This window comes from Sus scrofa, chromosome 10 (genome assembly GCF_054392235.1).
Source record: "Sus scrofa isolate SSC_HxYL_T2T_F1_AM1 chromosome 10, Sscrofa_HxYL_maternal_Yorkshire_Landrace_v2.0, whole genome shotgun sequence".
Classification (NCBI taxonomy): domain Eukaryota; kingdom Metazoa; phylum Chordata; class Mammalia; order Artiodactyla; family Suidae; genus Sus; species Sus scrofa.
The window spans coordinates 5,486,832-5,506,693 of record NC_139392.1 but is presented as its reverse complement, the minus strand read 5'-3'; the positions used below and the strand labels follow the sequence as shown (position 1 = coordinate 5,506,693).

At 36.1% G+C, this 19,862-nt stretch overlaps 1 protein-coding gene across 7 annotated transcripts in view; it reads right to left on the bottom strand.

The window, feature by feature from the left end:
• BRINP3 (BMP/retinoic acid inducible neural specific 3) overlaps window positions 1-19,862 on the bottom strand; it is a 407,019-nt gene that overhangs the window by 369,013 nt on the left and 18,144 nt on the right. For 6 of the 7 annotated variants that reach the window (XM_013980016.3, XM_084979039.1, XM_013980017.3 and 3 more), the window contains exon 2: window positions 15,732-16,017. The exons of the other annotated variant lie outside the window; for it this stretch is intronic. In XM_013980016.3, the coding sequence (XP_013835470.1) occupies window positions 15,732-15,967 (236 nt within the window). In that variant the 5' untranslated portion in view covers window positions 15,968-16,017. The remainder of the gene's footprint in view (window positions 1-15,731; window positions 16,018-19,862) is intronic. 7 annotated transcript variants of the gene reach the window in all.

Genomic DNA, 19,862 nt, shown 5'->3' with positions numbered 1-19,862 from the left:
AATAGTTAAATTATCACGGTAGCATCAACAACAGAAATTTCTTTATCTTCCAAGGGGTTGAAATTTTTCTTATCCATGGATAGTAGATTATTTCAATGTCATTCTCCTCTTAGAAAGAGGTCATATTACCGATGTTGAAAAATTACGTGAATTTTAGAAATTCTAGAAAAATCTTCGATCTTTCTATGCAGACATGAAGTTCAGTAAGCAAAAGTCTTTACATCACAAAACTCTATTCAAGGCAAATTAAATACTGAACCTAAAGGAAAAATATGCAGCCAGTTCTACAGCATATTTACAAACAATTAATTTCCATATGCAGTGATGATATCCTTTGGGATTATTACTATTACAAAACGGCCTCGGTCAAAAAGTGACCAGAAAAGGCTGTGCCTCAATTGCATCTGCTCATGAGGAGGAAACTCGAGACTGTCCTACCATCCTCATTTGCTACGTAAGGACTCAGAGACAAGGAGAGGTGGCACCATTTTATACGGTAACACAAAAAGTGAATGAGATTCCGGCCTGAAACCTCGGTTCTAAAATGCCAATTCATCTTCTCTCACTCCTCTTCTGAGCTGCCTTTACTTTCCATTCTGTGAGCAGGATTAAATGAATATAATGGCTAAAAGAAGCAGTTTAACTCTTTAAGTGAAAGGTCAACTGAAGAAAAAAAAAAAAGATTTTAAAATGTTCCAATAAAGGAGAAGGATTACAAGGTCGCAACCTAAAAATAAGGATTTATGAATTAAATTTCAGCATTGAAAATGGAAAAGGGGCATCTAACATTTTATATGTGTTTTAAAAGTTAGAAAAGAAAATGAAGGATGGGAAAATTCATAGATGGAATTACTAACCTAATAAACTAACAAATAAGTCAATTCTAGAAAATATCTGAGTGTTATCAGGGAAGGCATGGAGGAAGATTGGGGTTGGCTTGATAGGTGGTGTGAATCAGCCTCCTTACTGACGGGTCTGGGACCAGAGGCCTCTCTGTCCAGGGCACCCAAGAGTTTCTCATCCCAGGCCTCCTCTGTCGCCCCATACAAGTCCCAAGAGCCTGCAAGATCAAGGCTCCCCCGGGAAGAATGGTCTCAGCAGCAGCACCTCAGACCCCACTCCTCCATCATCCGAGCGGCCCCAGGCACTCAGTACATCCCCTATCATCCTTTGCTGGTCCCGCCATCTAGACCTGCACTTACTCCCCCACACACCTGAGACCCTAGGGATAGCCAACTGTGAGAGCCAACTGTGCCTTGTTTGCTTTTAACATAGTCAAAAATAGCACTCTAGGGAGTCTGCTTGCGATGCAGCAGGTTAAGAATCCAGCATTGTCACTGCAGCGGCTCAGGTTGTTGCTGTGATGCAGGTTCGGTCCCTGGTAGGGGGGCTTCCACATGCCATGGGTGCAGCCAAAAAATAATAACAGTGATAGTAATATCCCAATGGGAAGCTATAGAGAAAAGTCTGGAAGTTAATACAGAGTCATAGGGCTTTACCTGAAGCTCTTGAGGTCAAATGCATCTGAGTTCAGACTTTTCCCGAAAATGATCTATATCAAGTGTAACTTATGTAATATCCTCAGTGGAGTCTAAGCCATCAACCCCATAATCCAATACATCAGTGTCCCTGAAATGCAACTCAGGAATATGTGCATTAAGTACAAAATTAAAAACTATAGCTTCATGTCTGTCTAGGGCAGGGCAGGTTTTAAAACCAAATCTCATTTTCAGAGCTTGGGGGTAACGAAGGGCTTTGAAGATTTGAAAAACCTCTAGTTGGAGGTTTCTCATGATGTGGTTGAGAGATCTATGTTTCTCTCTCATTCAATTATAATTTTATTAGTAATGCAAATGAATATATGGAAGGTATGCTTTTCAAGTGTGCAGATTTGATATAAAAGAGGATGTGGGATTGCAATATTCAGGAACAGAAAACTCTTTGACAGTTCTATCAAATGGGACAAAAATGTGTTGAGGTTACATTAAATGAGCTATGGATACACATGCAGTGCCCTCTGCAGTAGGAGAGTCAAATTGTGCCAGACACAGGGCATGCAGTAGGATTTCTGCAAAACTGAAGCTTAATGGGAAACCTGAGTACTATGATGTGAATAAACAATGGAGCAGTGGATACAGTACAGTGGTTAGAAGATGCAAGCTCTTCACCAGGAAGGCATTCCCAAGAGTCATAAGTGTTCATCTGCTGATTCAATTATCTTGGGATCGAGGGAGTTCTCAATCATTTGAAACATTTAAAGAAAGGGTTGATGGCCACTTGACAGTAATATTACAGATGGGGATTACACAGCATGAGTTAAATATCATTAATTTCAATAGATGAATTTTAAGGACATTTTTAATCATTAGTCTTTGATTGTCTTGTGTTTTTTTTTTTTTTTGGCCACACTCAAAGCATGTGGAAGTTCCCAGGCCAGGGATCAAATCCAAGCCACAGCTGCAACCTATGCCACAGCTACAGCAATGCCGGACCCTTAAACCACTGCTCCAAGCTGGGGAATCCAACCCACCGCTACTCCAAGCTGGGGAATCCAACCCACCATGCCTCGGAGAAAACACCAGATCCTTAACCCGCTGTGTCACAGCAGGAACTCCTAGATTTTACGTTTTTAAAAAGTCTATCTTCTGAAAAGATAAATGCAAAAAAGTATTATCCTTTTGTTTTTTACAGTAGATAGGAAAAAGTCTTCTTATGTGTGATGAGTTTAGGGGTGACTGCTAAAAATCACCTTTTATACAACTCAGTCTTTGAGAGATAATATTTTTTGAGGAAATACTTAACAACTTTCAATGGATGTGTTCCTTTCAATCTAATTTTCTATTATGTTTTGGGATAAGAGTCGTGTGTCTTTAAGATAAGACAGGCAGCACACAAGGCCACAGCCAAACAGAGCCTTTGCTAATTTCAAGGCTGACAGGGAGGTAGTTTAATTAGTGAGCTGCTAAGATCAATTTAACTGAGCAGCCAAGGAAATGGTGCTAGAGAAAAAGCACATGCAAATGCATGGCCGGGCCGTTCTCTCCGTCTCTTTTCAACGGTGTCAAACAGGAAGAAGTCAGGTAGCCTGCACGTATAGGAACAATGAAGGAGACCACTGAAAAAAAGTGGAGACTCAAAAAGTAACCACAGGCCAGCAGAACACAGACATATATATTGAGGGTTTGAGGTACCAGGGCCTTCACAATAAACTTGGACTTAAATAAACTACTTCCAAATATTGTGGAAGCTCTGTTTCTTGGCTATCGGTAAAATATTCAGAAAAAGCCTTAATAATTCTTTAATAGTAACTGAAGAGGGTGACATGTCTCCTTTGCCTAGGATCAAGGTTATTAGCTTTTTCCCTTCAAACGAAAATGGTTTATTGATATTTTCCTAGGTTTATTTCTATAATAAATAGCTCTTTTTTATATTGTCTTTGTTTATTGGAATATTTAGAGAAATAGATGAAAGGGAAATTAAGACTCTATGACCATTCTTTGTGTAATTCTTTTCAACCAACATTTGCTGCACATTTATATATTTCATATATCACTTTGGTCTGAGAGGCAATTTCCATGGATAAATATTACTAATTAACTGATGTAAGATTCTTCTCTAGGCCAAATGAATTTCACTGGAATAATTTTTATATCCTAAGGCAGATTACAGAATTACGGTTCCAGCTGAAAATAAAAGGGGAAATAAACAATTTATAGGAAAAGTAATCTCAAAAAAATTAGAACTAGCTATTGCTATAAAAGAATGATTTAATTATAGATATTGAATTAATAAAGTATATTAAAAACCATAAATATTCAGTACAAATTTCAGCTTTAACTTTGGAAAGCAGTTTGAAGTTGAATAATCTTTTACTGTTCGTCATAATACATTTTTGTTGAAAGATATAAAACAATGTTAATTTTATGACTACTATTTTAAAAGTTAGAAATGTTTTAAAAATTGCAATTAAATAGCAATTTATTTTACATCAAGGCAGAGATGACATAACGAATGCCATTTTAGGACTTTCTCCTATAATGATAAATATAATACAAATGACGTTTTTTTGTTTTGTTTTGTTTTTGTTTTTTTGTCTTTTTTTTTGTTGTTGTTGTTGTTGTTATTGTTGCTATTTCTTGGGCCGCTCCCACGGCATATGGAGGTTCCCAGGCTAGGGGTTGAATCGGAGCTGTAGCCACCGGCCTACGCCAGAGCCACAGCAACGCGGGATCTGAGCCGCGTCTGCAACCTACATCACAGCTCATGGCAACGCCGGATCGTTAACCCACTGAGCAAGGGCAGGGACCGAACCCGCAACCTCATGGTTCCTAGTCGGATTCGTTAACCACTGCGCCACTACGGGAACTCCACAAATGACGTTTTAAATAACACTCCTTTTAAATACACACACACTCAAGATGCCAAGGAAAGCCCTGAACAACTATTATTACTCATATTTTTTCCTATAGTTTTAAACTTTGCATTTTTGGAATATTTCCCAATTAAAAAAAAAAAGTTAGCAATTCAAAAGCCCCGGAAGAGTGATAACAAAAGAAAACAATATTGATAATATTGGCAATTATATTTGGAAGAAGACCACAGAGATAACAGGAGCGAAGAATTAGAATGCTTGGTAAGATGAGATTAGTGAAAGAGATAATCGAATAAATTACTTGTTTGAATGCTAAAAAAATCATAATTGTTATTTCTTCTTCTGTAAATAATTGTGTGAACTAGGAGTTGCTCATTTTTTCATTTCGATAGAAACAAACATGAATGCACTATTAAACTAATTATTCTTATTTATAAATTCTATTAATTATTAAAAATGTGTATTTTATTTTTAATCATGAGATTATATAAAATCCTCATTAAGAACTAGCTTTTCTGAAATTCAATTATGATTCCTAAAGCCTTGAATTAACATTTTTATTTTATTCCTGACTGAAGTTTCCCCAATATTAACTAAAGGACATTTAAAGTATGAATTCATGTGCATATCTGATTGTTAATTCAATTAAATAGTAAAATATTTAAATTTATTATATGGTTTAGTCTCAAAATTAGAGATGTAACTAAATAGAGTCGTTGAATAGATGTCTTCAATTAATTTAGGTTATTTATGTACAAACTCACTACCTAGAATACTCTCTAATTTACCACTGCACTGTAAAGTGTGATAATAGACTAATGGAATGATTTATGGAAAATCAACCAACTAGGAAAATAGCTCCCTTCCCATTATAGCCTCTTCGATATAACATAAGAAACAGAAAAGAATTGGAATGATGAGGAGATGGGAAAATATTACAAAATTTATGTTTGAGTATGCATGAACACAGAGTAATACAAGAGATTCTTAGATATTATTTTTAAAAGTATTTATAAATGGCTTTTGCAAAAGGCAAGAATACAGAGGGAAGAATTAGCTTCTGTTGATTTTTGGTTTAATGCTTATCTATTTGTTCTGATCTCTTCCCATTTTGCTTTTGGGATTACAAGCTTTCAAGTTTATAACTCAAAGGATCTTCAGAGATCTAGCCCAGCCTTAATTTTACAAAAGAGGAAACTGTGGTCTGAGAAATCAATTTATAAGGCTGAAGTGAACACAGCTGATTAGTGACAAAGATGGAAACAATTCATGTCTCCTTGCTTATGTTCAAGAGAGGAATTTTCAGTGGGATGTGTTGGCTTTGAAACCATGCAGCCCAAATATAAAGCCAATACTTTTGATGAATGAGCAAATGACTTTCTCCAGGAATATAAAGCCAAACAGAAACACAGAAATAAAATAACAAAGTATATAAAGCTGTAAAAGCAAAACAGAAACCAGAAAAGTCCTGTCTCCCAGGCATTCATAGGTCAGGGGGGTGAACAGGTGATTTTGGAGCAAGTTCCTAAGTTCAAGGGCAGACAAACAGGGAAAGGAGGGGTAGCCAAAGGGCAACAAATTTATGTTTTTATTTCGTTTATCTGTCAATCAGAAATTATTATACCAGGATTTTTTGGAACATTTATAATATCTTGAAATCACTATCACATAGTGAAGACACAATATTTAGTTCCACCATTTCCCCTTTCTTAGTCTACACCACATATATGCTCCACAAAACACGATTTATGTTACAGTTCTTCTTTGTGATATAAAGCTGTTTTAGTATGATCATTTTTAAAATAAGTGGTAAGGTTCAAAAAGAGAATATACTTCATTTTTAAAACTCATCTTTAACTTTCATTTAAATAATCCTGGGAAAACCACATAATTTTACTGTTAATTATTTAGAAGTGGTTTTTCAAGTAACATGCCTCATGTTAATATTTTAATGACATTTAGTGTTTTGTCTGATCATCTGAATTCCACATACTCATTAGAGGAAATGTAAGGAACAATTTATAAAACTTTCCAACCAGAGGTACAGTGGAAATGTTTACTTATAAACTCTTTGTGCTGCATGCTTATACATTGAAAAAAAAAGATCATGGAAAAGTCATGAGCCCTATTTTCCATTTTTAAGTTTTGGAGTTTTGTATGTTTTATTTAACTTTGTAATTGAAAGAGAAGAGAAGTTTTCATAGTATTTAATAACTTTGGCAATAAAATCATATTTAAGGATACTGAATCTCTTTGAATTTTTAATTTTATGAGAAAATAGTTGAATTAAATGCCTTAAATTTATCTTCCAAATAATTTGTTTCATAGCTATGCGATTAAATTTTAACAACCCTAAAAGGTAGGGGTATACAGTATTTGAATTTTTAAGATAAATATTCCACATATGTTTCTAAGAGGTATACGATGTTTAGTACAAAATTCTATATGTTAGTAAGACTGTACCAAGTTCAATATGCAAATTATATGCCTTTATCTACCCTACATTGCTTTTTTGTGACCTGTTTTACTCTGTGCAGAAGAAGAATGGAAAATTAAAATTTCATATTACAGTCACATTTTTTAAATTTATTTTAGAATATCTAGCATAATACACTATTTATTACACAATATTATATGGATTTTAAGAGAAATGATCTTTTTTATATTTTTTGACCTTTTCTGCTAGGTGTAATTTTGTTTTAAGTAACTTTGCTATAGGTAGTTATATTTAAGTAAATGTTTTAATCCAATTACAAAAATTATTTTCAGAGCTTGAAATATTTATGATCATTACATTAACTATATTTTTCTGCAGTCACCTGGTTTGAAGTCATGTTCATCATTTTCATCTAATCTTTAAAATTTTATGTTTGTTTTTATAAGCAGCAGATACAATGCTGCTTTTTATATCCACCTGTGGTTAACCTTAAGGTTTTCAATAACATTTAAACTTATATTTTTCCAGTTCCTATCTTGAGAATTTAAGTATATATAAATTTTGTATCTCCACTTAATCTTTTTTAAAGATTTTACTCAATCTGTAACTTGGGCCTTCTTCCAGGTATTAATTTTTATCATCTGAGCTTATAACCCAGGAAACTTAATCACTGTCTTTCACGCTAAGTACTGTCTCCTCCAACAATTGCATTTTAACATTTCCATGCAATTTCATAACCACATTTGAGGTTTTAACACTTAACTCTGTGTGTAATGGCTTTTAATGTGGATTTTATTTCTCTTGCCAAATTTAATTTATTTGCAATATTACCTTACCCGATTCCTTTTTCTTTTCAAAGCATTCTTTCCTTACCGTCTCTGCTGTTTTGTAGATGTCATAGTTTCTTACAACCTACTGATAAGACCAAATGTGCATCTGTTTTTGAGTGTGTGTGTTTTAGTGGGGAGGGAGCAGAAAGAGGTGAATCTCTAATTTTTTTTTTTTAAGGGCTATACCTGTGCCATATGGAGGTTCCCAGGCTAGGGCTCACATTGGAGCTGCAGCTGCAGCCCTACACCACAGCCACAGCAACACAGGATCCGAGCTGCATCTGCGACCTTCACCACAGCTCATGGCAATGCTGGAGCCTTAACCCAATGAGCGAGGCCAGGGATTGAACCCACTTCCTCATAGATACCAGCTGGGGACCTGCTGAGCCACGATGGGAACTTCCTGTATCTTTGTGATAAATCTTTATTTTTTGTTGTTGTTGTTCTGCCATTTTTTTAAATGTGTTCTTTTCATCCTTTGGTAAGGACAATCTCATCTCCCTGCCATGTGACAGGCACACAGTCATACACTGCAAGCCCAAAGGGGCTATTACTCTGTTACTTTATTTATGTCATGAGGATAGAGAGATCTATTGCTACCAAGATTTGGCTATGAGACAAAGAGTGTGTAAGTCTGTTCTCTGCACCCCTCCACTCTTTGCTTCCTGGAATTCAAAGGTTTGGGCTTAAAGGTCAAAGGGTGGCTGTCTTCATCTGAGGTGGGATTTGCACTGACATTCATTTCTCTGACAGTCTAAATAAAAAAGTCCATGAGAAACCCTACTTCCTGCATTCTGGGCTCTTCCTTTTCCTGTTCCAAATTTACTTCTAAGAGTCCTTGTACTGATACACAATCCTCCGTGTCAGGAATCATTTATTTCCTCCTAAAGTTGCCAGATTTTGCAAATAAAATATATAGCAACCAGTTAAGTTAGAATTTAAACAAACAACATATTATCTTTTTATTTACGTATGTCCCAAATATTGCATGGAACATACTTATCTGGCAAAAATCTCTGCCTATGCCAGTATTATTGGGAACTAACTTCTCCAAAGGTAGTGGGAAAGCGATGATTATTTATACTCTGGCTACACTGCAAAGTCGGGTTTTACAGGAGAAAGGGTCGCATGGTTTCTATTAGGTGCCAATTCTGAGTTTCTGAGAAGGTCGTTGACAGTAATGACGTAGCTCCCAACTGTATTTAAGGGACGTGTCACCTTTGTCATCAGGCTGAGTGAAGTAAGTCAGAAAGAGAAAGACAAATGCCATGTGATAACGCTTATGCGTGGAATATAAAATATGGCACAAATGAACCTATCTACAAAACAAAAAGACTCAGAGACATAGAGAACAGACTTGTGGTTGCTAAGGGGGAGGGAGAGGGGATGAGATGGACTCAGAGTTTGGGGTTAGTGGATGCAAACGATTATATTTAGAATGGATAAGCAATGAGGTTCTGTGAGGATATAGCACAGGGAACTATATCCAGTCTCTTGGAATTAGACCACAGTGGAAGATAATATAAGAAAGCAAACATATATGTACATATGACTAGGTCACTGCTATACACCAGAAATTGGCACAACATTGTAAATCAACTACACTTTTTTTGTTGTTTTTGCTTTTCAGGGCCACACCTGCGGCATATGGAAGTTCCCAGGCTAGGGGTTAAATCAGAGCTACTGCTGCTGGCCTACACCACAGCCGTAGCAGCAGGGGATCCGAGCTGCATCTGTGACCTACACCACAGCTCAGAGCAACACCAGATCCTTAACCCACTGAGCGAGGCCTGGGATTGAACCCACATCCTCATGGATCCTAGTTGGATTCGCTAACACTGAGCCACGACAGTTAACTCCTCAACTGTGCTTTAAGAAAATGAAATAAAATTAAAAAAAGACTATCAGGCTTATTCTATCCTAAGCGTTAAAATATGTTTGCTGATCATTGGGTCTTATAATCATTGACATGCCGCTCACATTCTGGAAGAAAGTTGAGTATCAACCATAGTTGCCATGGTGTTATCAGTTTTCAGTCTCCCCCCTGCCCCCCCCAGATTTATCCTATTTGGTGGAAAATTTGAACTGATTATGTAGGGAATTGCTATGTAGAAGACATTTTAAAACAGGGTTCCCCTTTTATTTCATTTAAAAACGTATGCATTCCTAAATAAAGCTCTTTGTAAATGATATTATAATTAACATTTAACATTATTTCTATCATTAAAAAATGCCACATTTATGTTTCTGATGAACATACTTACATTAATTACATGTGGCCCACAGACAACTTTCCCCAAACTAGAAGCTTAGAACAAGGTTCTTTGTTCACTTATTAATGATTCTGTGTGCGAATGGATGAGAAACGTTGGCTGGGCTCGGCTGTTTGGTTCTTCTCCTAGGCCTGGGGCCACTAATGCAGCCAGGTGTCTACGCGTTCAGCTGGAGCTGAGTATCTTAAGGTGGCCTCACTCACGTGTCTGGTGATCGTTTCTGTCTAGGGGCCATCAGGTCCGGAGAACACCAACTGTTCCAGTTCTTTTCTGCTCCGTGAGGTCTCTCCCGCTCTAGTCATCTAGACTAAGCTTCTTCCCAGGGAATTTTCAGAACAAATTCACAGCAAGCCCGGTGCACAGGCACCTTGACAGGCTTCTGCTTGCATCATATTTGCTGATGTCACATGGACATGGCAAAGTCAGAAATGGAGGGTCTGATTCACCCGGAGCCTGCACTGTAACAATTTCACATGATTTTACTAGATCTCTGGCAACAATAAAGAGTATCTATTAGATCAAGGATGTGTGTCCTGAGCAAAACACTAACACATGTGAACACAGAAATGAGTTGTGCAATGGATTTGTTTTCACATATCAGAATGTTTAATTCCACAGTTCCCGTTGTGGCGCAGCAGAAACATATCTGACTGGGAACCATAAGGTTGCAGGTTTGATCCCTGGCCTCGCTCAGTGGGTTAAGGATCCGGCATTCCTGTGAGCTGTGGTGTAAGTCACAGATGTGGCTCGGAGCTGGTGTTGCTGTGGCTCTGGCATAGGCCAGTGGCTACAGCTCTGATTAGACCCCTATTCCTGGGAACCTCTATATGCCATGGGTATGGCCCTAAAAAGACAAAAAAAAAAAAAAAAAGGATATTTAATTCCAAAGATGTAGCCAATTACCTATGAGGGCTTTTTTTAAATTGTGGTAAAATGATTATTGAATTTAAATTTAAAAATATAGATTTTAATGACTTTTAACATTTATCTACTGTTTATAGACATATTATTTAAAATCTCATGTTAGCTTTCTGAAATTGATATAATACTACCAATAAAATCCTATAGTAAAATCACAGATTGAAAGATATGGAAGGTCTTTGCAAACAACAAGCAACAAGCAAACATTTTTATTTTTGTGTAAGAATGCATGTATAGACACCAAAATATAATTTTGGATGGGGGCATATATTGCTCACTTAATTGAACATTTCAATGGAATATAAGAGGGCTTAATAAACTTAAATAATAAATATTGAACTGGGAAATAATGCAAAGGGCATAGTTAATCTACCTAATTTGAAGACTCCAGTTTTTCAATGCAAAGATGGCATAATACTTATTTACTTTTTATGTTTTTATACTGCGAAATATAAATGTATAGGAACAAATATCTAAAATAGAGAGAGTCTAAATAACACCAGCGTAACCGCCCACTTTAAGAAACTGAGTATTGTCATTATCTTTGAAATCATGACCTTAGAAATGTTTTCCCCTTAAAAATCCCATCTTTCTCTTCTCCTCATAGTGATAATCGCTATCTTGACTTTTATCATAGTCACTTCCTTGCTTTTTTTTTTTTTTTTTTTTTTTTTGGTTTCACCAACCATTTTTAGGTAGGCATATCTGAACAGTATAGTTTTGCTTATTTTATGAACTTCATATAATAGAATCACACTATGTGCAAATGTTTCCTGTGTTGTGCGTCTTTCACCCGCCATCCAGCTTGGAAGATGCACCCAGGATGCCACTGGTGGTTATATAGTCCTGATAACGTTAACACACCTGAACTGTTCAGTATTGTTTGTTGTTTCATGCTTTGTACTCTAAGGAATCCTTATATATCCAAATGCCACAAGAGTGTTTTCCTCTAGAAACAATATTTCTTGCCCTTCCTGTTTAGATCATTAGTCCATATACAGTAGATCTGTGTGTATGATATTAGAAAGAGATCCCATTTGTGTTTTGCTCATGTGGCTACCCAAATTACAGAACCATTTATTCAAAATTTGCCCCTCCCCACACACAGGTTCTTTATACCCCTGCCATGAAATATCTGCACACTTATTTTTTTTCTAGGCTATCTTATTCTTTCAGAGGTGACTTTACATATAATATTTCTCAGAGAACATTACCAAGAAGACAAATTCTTACTAAAATTGTGTTTGGAAAAATTGTTCTGAGGAAGCAAGCTAAGTTGTAGTATGCCACATTAGCATCATTCTTAAAAGTATAAGAAAAACATCATTATTCCTCCATAGCTCACCTGAACAGGTGGTTAAGCAAAGAATAGTAGAAGTTAGGGGGAAAAAAAAAAGACTTTTGCTTTCTAGCAATGTGTCTGCAAGTTTCCATATGTGAAATGTCTTTTTTTCTAGGAATAAAAATCACCAGCCATCTAAACTTAGACTTTATACCCGTGGCTGAAGATAATGGTGTCTGAATTACTTAAAGAGTGTCCCTGGTCCAGAGTTCCTATAATTTACTAAAAGAATGAGGATTTCCATGGTCTGGAAAAAAAATTATGCACTTATCATACTGTTTGTAAAATATAATAACTATAATCACAAGACCCCAACTTACTAAGAAGCCCAGCGTGCTCCTATTTCATGCTTCAGATGGGGCAAAAGTCTCAAGGCATAGCTCATTTTCTAAAAGTGTGAACATTTATAATCAATAAGGACCTACTGGAGAGCACATGGAACTCCACTCAACATTCTGTAATATCCTTTATGGGAGAAGAATGTGAAAAAGCATGAATATATGCAGATGTACAACTAAATCATTTTGGTGTCCACCTGAAATGAACACAACATTGTAAATCAACTATCCTCCAATATAAAATAAAAATTAGGAGGTCCCATCATGGCTCAGCAGTCACTGAACCCGACTGGGAACCATGAGGATGCTGGTTTGATCCCGCCTCTCTCAGTGGGTTAAGGATCCGGCGTTGCTGTGAGCTGTGTTGTAGGTCACAGACACGGCTCGGATTCAGCCTTGCTGTGACTGTGGTGGAGGCTGGCAGCTACAGCTCTGATTCAACCCCTAGCCTGGGAACCTGCATATGCTATAGGTGTGGTCATAAAAAAGGTAAAATAAATAGATAAATAAAATAAAAATTAAAAACACACAAAAAAATAAAAGTGAGAACACTTATTTATAATGGCTAAGTGGCATTTTCAATCTTTAGTTAAATAATGGCTGAAAACCAAAGTTTTAATATTTAACCAAATGACAGTTCAACTGACCTGCTTCAATTCAAGGATTTGTTCATAAAATAATCACCTCAAGTCATAAGGTAGCTTCAGAATAAAACCTAAAAATACTTTATAAAATACTTTAATTTTAAAATATAAATATAAGCCTGGAGAGTTGACAAAAGTACACCCTATCATGAAAAAAAAAAAAGATACTTTTTGTTCAATTGTTATGCTCTTGCTGTTCTATATTTGAGGTGAAAAGAAAATAAAATGAAGACAGACAACTGGAAGAGATTTAACCTAACTGTTTTAACAGACTTAATATGTTTAACATTTGTACCTAAAGCATTTCAGAAATTTTGCCAATACAAAACCTCACATAAAGGAGCTTATGAGAGTAATAATTGGAATGAGTAGGATTTGCTTAGTCACTTTTCAAAATTATGTTCTCTTTTATCATGATAAATCTAGTGTTCACCGTGGAAAGATACTATATGTCTTAGATATTCACCAATTCTCTTATTAAACATTTATGAAACATAAAGTCTCTAACAATTATTTTTAAAACAAATATTGAAAACAAAAGCACAAATGAAATAAGGCCAAAAACCAGAAAACAGTTCTAATCCTTGGATTTGAGATTCTCTAATACCTCAAAAGTAAGGTCAACTTCACCAGGAAAAACTCAGATCCATTATATCAAATGGCTAAGTGGATAGTTTTCTCTGAAATTGGGGGAAATATTACTTTGACAGTTAAAATCTCTCATGGTGCCAAGGCAAAGAGAATCTTCATGAGTATACTGATATACTGTCCAATTTTTACCAACCATCAATGATCACAGCATCATTAGCCAAGGTTTCAAAGGTTATACACATTGTAGTCTGGTCTGGGCAGGTGGGCCGGGATATCTTATTCCATTGTTCATAAATCACAATTTCCGTCCATGTCTATTCAAGCCACAAAGGTAAAGACACTAGAAGAATGAGGAGTATGGGCTACTGAAGTTCTTTAGGAAGAGTCCCAAGAAGACTGCTGGAAATGCATGAGCCTTGCAAACAGATCCAAAAGTACAGTTTTTCATTACCTTTCACCATTGGTGACCCAGAACGTGTCTCTTTCATTCAGCCCAGCATCTCTAAAAGCATTTCAAGCCATGTTTGCAACTCACAGCCGATCAACCAATAGGCCAAACCACAACAGTCACACAGGTGACAACCCCTCAGCACCCCCAAAAGAGATGCCCAAAGATCCTGGCAATATGCCCCGGCATGAGCCTGTTTGACAGACTGTTAAAAATGCTCTGGCAGAATGCTGAAATAGAAGACTCTCACGGTCTTAAATTCAAGCAGCTTCACTCCATTTGTAAGGGAAAGTCGGCTAAACCCACAAACACATGTAAAAATGAATACAACTGGAACCATCACCTATTGATTATGGCTTTTGCTGCATTTTAGAAAGGAAATCTTTAACATTTGTCACGTCATTTTAAAAAGTAGAATAAGTCTTTTTCGTAGACTTGTGACAATGCTCTGGCTGCCTGGACTAAAGGATTTCTTAGTTAAACACATACACACACACCCAGAGCAATAATTTCCTGATGCTTCATGGAACTTTTTCAGTATCCTCAGTCTCGTCTGTAAAGATGCACTGCTGATAAGATGTATACATTTCTCACAGTGCTGCACAAAAGACTACATACAGACCAGAAGCACAGTGCCCTCTGGTGCACGTACAACATAAAATAAAAAAGATTTATAGAAGAAGATCTATCTACATAGATACGGACACAAATGCAAAACTAAGTTTTGCTTCTTCATAAACGTGAAACCAAGCCCTGGCAATTGTAAACTTCTATCGTGAAGCAGCAAACCAAACTGATACCCATCATAAAACATTCTTTATGGCATAGATCAATGCAATCTAATCCATTCAGGCAACCACGTGTATACCCCTCTATTTAATGGATTGGGGTGGGGGTAGGCAGGCTATTGGATTTAATGCATGATACCTTCTGTGCAAGGTATCTAGATTCAAATATAGAAGAGCAGAAACAGTTCAAGGCCATATATTTCAATCTCCTCCTTTTTCTTGGCCGTGGCTACCACGACCTCTTTATCTGCCTTTTCCTTTTCGCCAGTACCATTTCCTCCAGCTTCAGAATGTGCAGCTACCTTGTAGGTAAAAAAGAATTAGGGGACTCCACTTCTCAGTAACTAGTAGCAGATACCATTCCCATTTAAGCTTAAGAAAATAGCAAAAGGTAACAAAACTTGGTACAAGGTAGCATGGAGAAAAATCCCTTTGAAAATTTTCAGTCTTTAAAATGGTCAATGCATTCTCAAGGTTAACTGACGTTTACTTTAAGGCCGTGTGGAAGCCTAGAAGTTGGGAGCGATGCACAAGTGGTCACCATTTTCCAGTTTTGTTTTTTTTTTTTCCTTCTCACAAATAAGTTACGTCGACAAGAAATAACTTTAAATAACCCGAAAACATCACCATGGCGAATAGGAAACGATAACCCCTTCTGATGGTCAGTCACCCTTTCCCTTTCCCACCTGCAACTTTCCCTTAGAGGAAGGAAGAGCTCTCTGGAAGTGCTTTCCCTTGGCTTCATACCTGTATATCTTGTATCTGGTGCTAAATCCCTGCCGGCTTCTGTCCACAAAATCTGTGTATTCCTGTGAGCGATGGAAGGGTCCCTTATCAGAGAGGAGCCAGTCGAAGGGGCTTGTGGCATGCTGATCCGACACAGCAGCAACCGCTAAAACCCAGCAATGAAGACTCAGTGCTATCCACTCCCATAGAGCCATCAGAGAGAACAATTCAGCACCAGCTCTGCTCCGCCATATCATGCTTCCACTGGGGATTTAGAGCCTTCATTCTCTTAGCTTTCCCTCAACACCTAGACAAAATACACAGGCAGTTAGTTAGCCCCTGGAAGGTTCTTTTCTCGCAGTTAAGGTGCGGAGGTGGCTACGCCTTTTGTCAAAACCTAATGCCACTGTTTTCAATGAGACCACAGCAAAAGTGGAGAACAGGTAACCCGACATACTTGCTTTTTCGGGAGCTGTACCTCTTTCATGCAATGGTTCCTTTTGTGTTTCTTGGAAAATAAGTCACCGAGCCATAACAAGCCTTGTCAGGACAGTGTCGTAGAGGGGATTGTGAACCATCAGAAGTTTTGACACTTACTTATTTTTTGGTTCAGCTTAAATGGTTTATAACACTGGACACTTCCAAAAGATGTACTGCATTTGTTTAATTATTTTTATGAATTTTAATCTCGCTTAATTATTTTCGTAAATGTTAACACTATGTGTATTTTATTGTTTCCTTTACTTCTTTTAGAAGCAGGCTTTAAAATGGATTAAAATTATTGAGGTAGTTATGACTATGATACAGATAAACTAAGATGAAATAAAACTGTGTCTAAGAAGACATAAACAAATAATTGTTTTATATGCGTGTATCTATCTGTCTATCCATCCAACATTTATCTATCTCTATATTTAGACAGACGGATGAATGGGTGTAGGAGTGGCTAGGAATGGAGGTATGCATGTTTGCTCAGATTTTTTTTTTTTTTTGCATTATTCTCTTAGGGGCAAACTCCCCTGATGATTTAAACAGAATCATAATTAAATTATTTTAGGACCTTTAAGAGATTTAAAACTTATTAAAACTTATTCACAAGAAAAATAAACATACCTACAAAATGCATATACACACAAACTAAGACAATGTAGATTATACATAAACTATGAAAACACATACATTAATATTATAGGCATTCAAAAATAAAGTAACAAGAGATGTCACTTCACAGTAGTATAGTAGGAACGACTTCACACAAAGCAGCCAATGTAATGTCTATATAATACGTAAAATATTCTACAGATACTTGAGGTCAATATTACTTTCCATCTCACCAATCTTTTTCAATATCATTATTTATAACACATAGTACTATTGCAGTATGTAATTTCTGACTAGTGAGAAAATTTTGGTTGTGAGCATTCTTAATCAGCAAAATCTCTTTAGGAAGCAATGGAAATGCACAGTATTAAACAAAATGTTTTCACTATAATAGTTGCTCTATTTCTCTGCAGTTTGGTAAAGGCAATTGATCATTTTAATTTGCTTTTACTTATAACCTTAACTTAATCCTAAATGATTTCAATATGAGAGGCATGCAGTAATAATTTTGCAACTAAGAAGTAAATCAAGACAGTTATACAATATGACTGACCTAGGCCATCTGACTTGCCGTCTTACCCACCACACAATTAAAAGGACTAATACTCACACACTATATGGGATTTGCCCCAATCATGAATTGTTCATGTGGTGATTTAAAAACACGATGATTAAAAAAATGCCCTTGTCTGTAAGCAACATAGGTTGTCTTACAAGTGAAGATATTTTTAAAATGATTTATCCTAAAAAAGGACAATATCATATAATAGAAATATTCTGGATTAGGAATTAGGCAATCCTGGATTTCCATCAATTATTTGCATAGGTGTAGCACTGTCAAATGATTCAGATCATAACCTCCAGTTGTGATGAAGAAAACAGATATTTTACACATACTGTTTTTCTAACGGGGGAGCTAAGTCATTTGCTTAAAAACACATTTCATTTTCATTCCTAAACTAAGAATTATTATTCTGTGTAATGGTATGGCATGATCCCTCTCTTACTAATAAGTCTCTCTTGGCTTTGTGAAACACAGATTTTTATTCTGCTGATAAAATATTTTCACTCCAGCAAAAATTTGCTACCAAAAAGTTATACTTTCTTATGTAAAGCACCTAGAAAGGTACTTAGCATGTAGTCAGGACACGAGGAGTATTTCAAAGCATACTGCATGCTCATAAGAAATCATGTTGTTATATCGTAAAAGTCAGTCCAACTCTTTATGGTCAAGCACATGATTTTCTAAGACACAGTGTGTTATAAGAGTAGAATATGAAAGAATGTATCTACATGTATGACTGGATAACTATACTGTATAGCAGAAGTGGGCACAACACTGTAAATCATTGCACTTTAATAAAAATATTAAAAAATTTAAAAATTAAACTAAAAAGTAACATCCGATTGACCTGTATGGCCTTTAAGGTCTTATTCTAAAATTCCGTAGTATTTCAATGTGGGATTACCCAGAACCACTGATTTTATTATTTTATTTACCGTACATGTTGAAGATGGTTTATGGTCTTGATATTCCCTAACCTTAACATATAGGAAGATGGCAAAATTATCTTAAATTGCGTGCAGGGGAAATACCTAAGAATGTTAGTGTCATGTTTTAATTATCTGTTTCTTCAGCTCCTGATATGGGTACATGCTCCTATATCTGTTCAGAAATTAGTTTTCCTGAAAGAACCGTTCATTAGCCCATGGGAACAACAATCCTGCTCAAATTTAAATTAATTTGAGGGACCTACTGACGTCATTATATGATAAGGTCTTTTTAAAGAGACGTACGGTAACCAAACTATGATACCCGACAGTTTTACTGAAGCCTTCACTGAGAAATAACTTTGAAGAGTTACAAAACAAAAAGAAAAGTGGTGCTAAAATACACCAACATGTTAACGTCTGTAGGTCCAAAGATCCTCAGGACGAGTGGCCTTTAGGCTCAATATTCATGAACAAAAGTCTTCATTAACCTCTTCACTTACAAAAGCAGGTAAATGCACATTTGAATCACCCTTTACAGGACTACTAATTTTATGACTATTACTGAATATCTTCATAATACGATAAATTTAGGGTAACCTACCCATGACAAAAGTAATGAATAGAGTTCCTCTGAGGACATTTGGAGGTCACTAAAGACATAAACTGTTATACTCAGAGGTACTGAGAAAGAAAAGAAATCATAAGGTACAATGAAAACAAGGAAAAATTATTAAACTAACCTGGTCTGCAGGGATAGTGCAAAATGATCTGGAATTCACTATTCCTAAATAAGTGCCTAAGAGAAGAGCTAAGGAAATAAAAATATCAATGCACGATATTTTCCAGAACATGTAAGGGTGTATTTTATGAAGTATAAAAGAGACTGAAGATCCAAAAACAGGACATGGAAAACAAAACAAAAATTTTGGTTCATATTAAATAGTGGTTTTTAATTAAATAGGGGTATTGATCACGTTTTTCTTCTCATAAATGCAGCAAAAATACTGAAACATCACACTGTTTAAAAATATAGCCATGAGGTCCTGCTGCCCAGCACAGGGAACTATATCCAGTCTCTTGGGATAAGACATGATGGAAGATAGCATGAGATAGACAGTAGGACTGAGTCACCATGCTGTACAGCAGGAATTGGCAAAACATCGTAAATCGACTGTATTTTAATTTAAAAATAAATAAACAATAAAAAATATATATAGGCCATGGCCTACTCTTCTAACAAATTATTTCTCACAGAATAAGATTCAATGGGAATATGATTAAACTCATGCAATATTATTACTTGCAATCCCCAATGGCCTTAAAAATATGTGCAGAAGGAAACACACCAAAAGGATGTCGCATATGTAGTAATATACACTAATACATATAATATATAATACATATGCAGAACATTACACAATAAATTCTAATATATAATAATTATTCCTCCTCACTAGCTCTCTGTAACCCTATTCCAGGATGGCCGTGCATTCCTTCTATCTAAATTATTGACATATCATGTGAACTTGAAATTCATAAAATTTTGAAATCTATGAC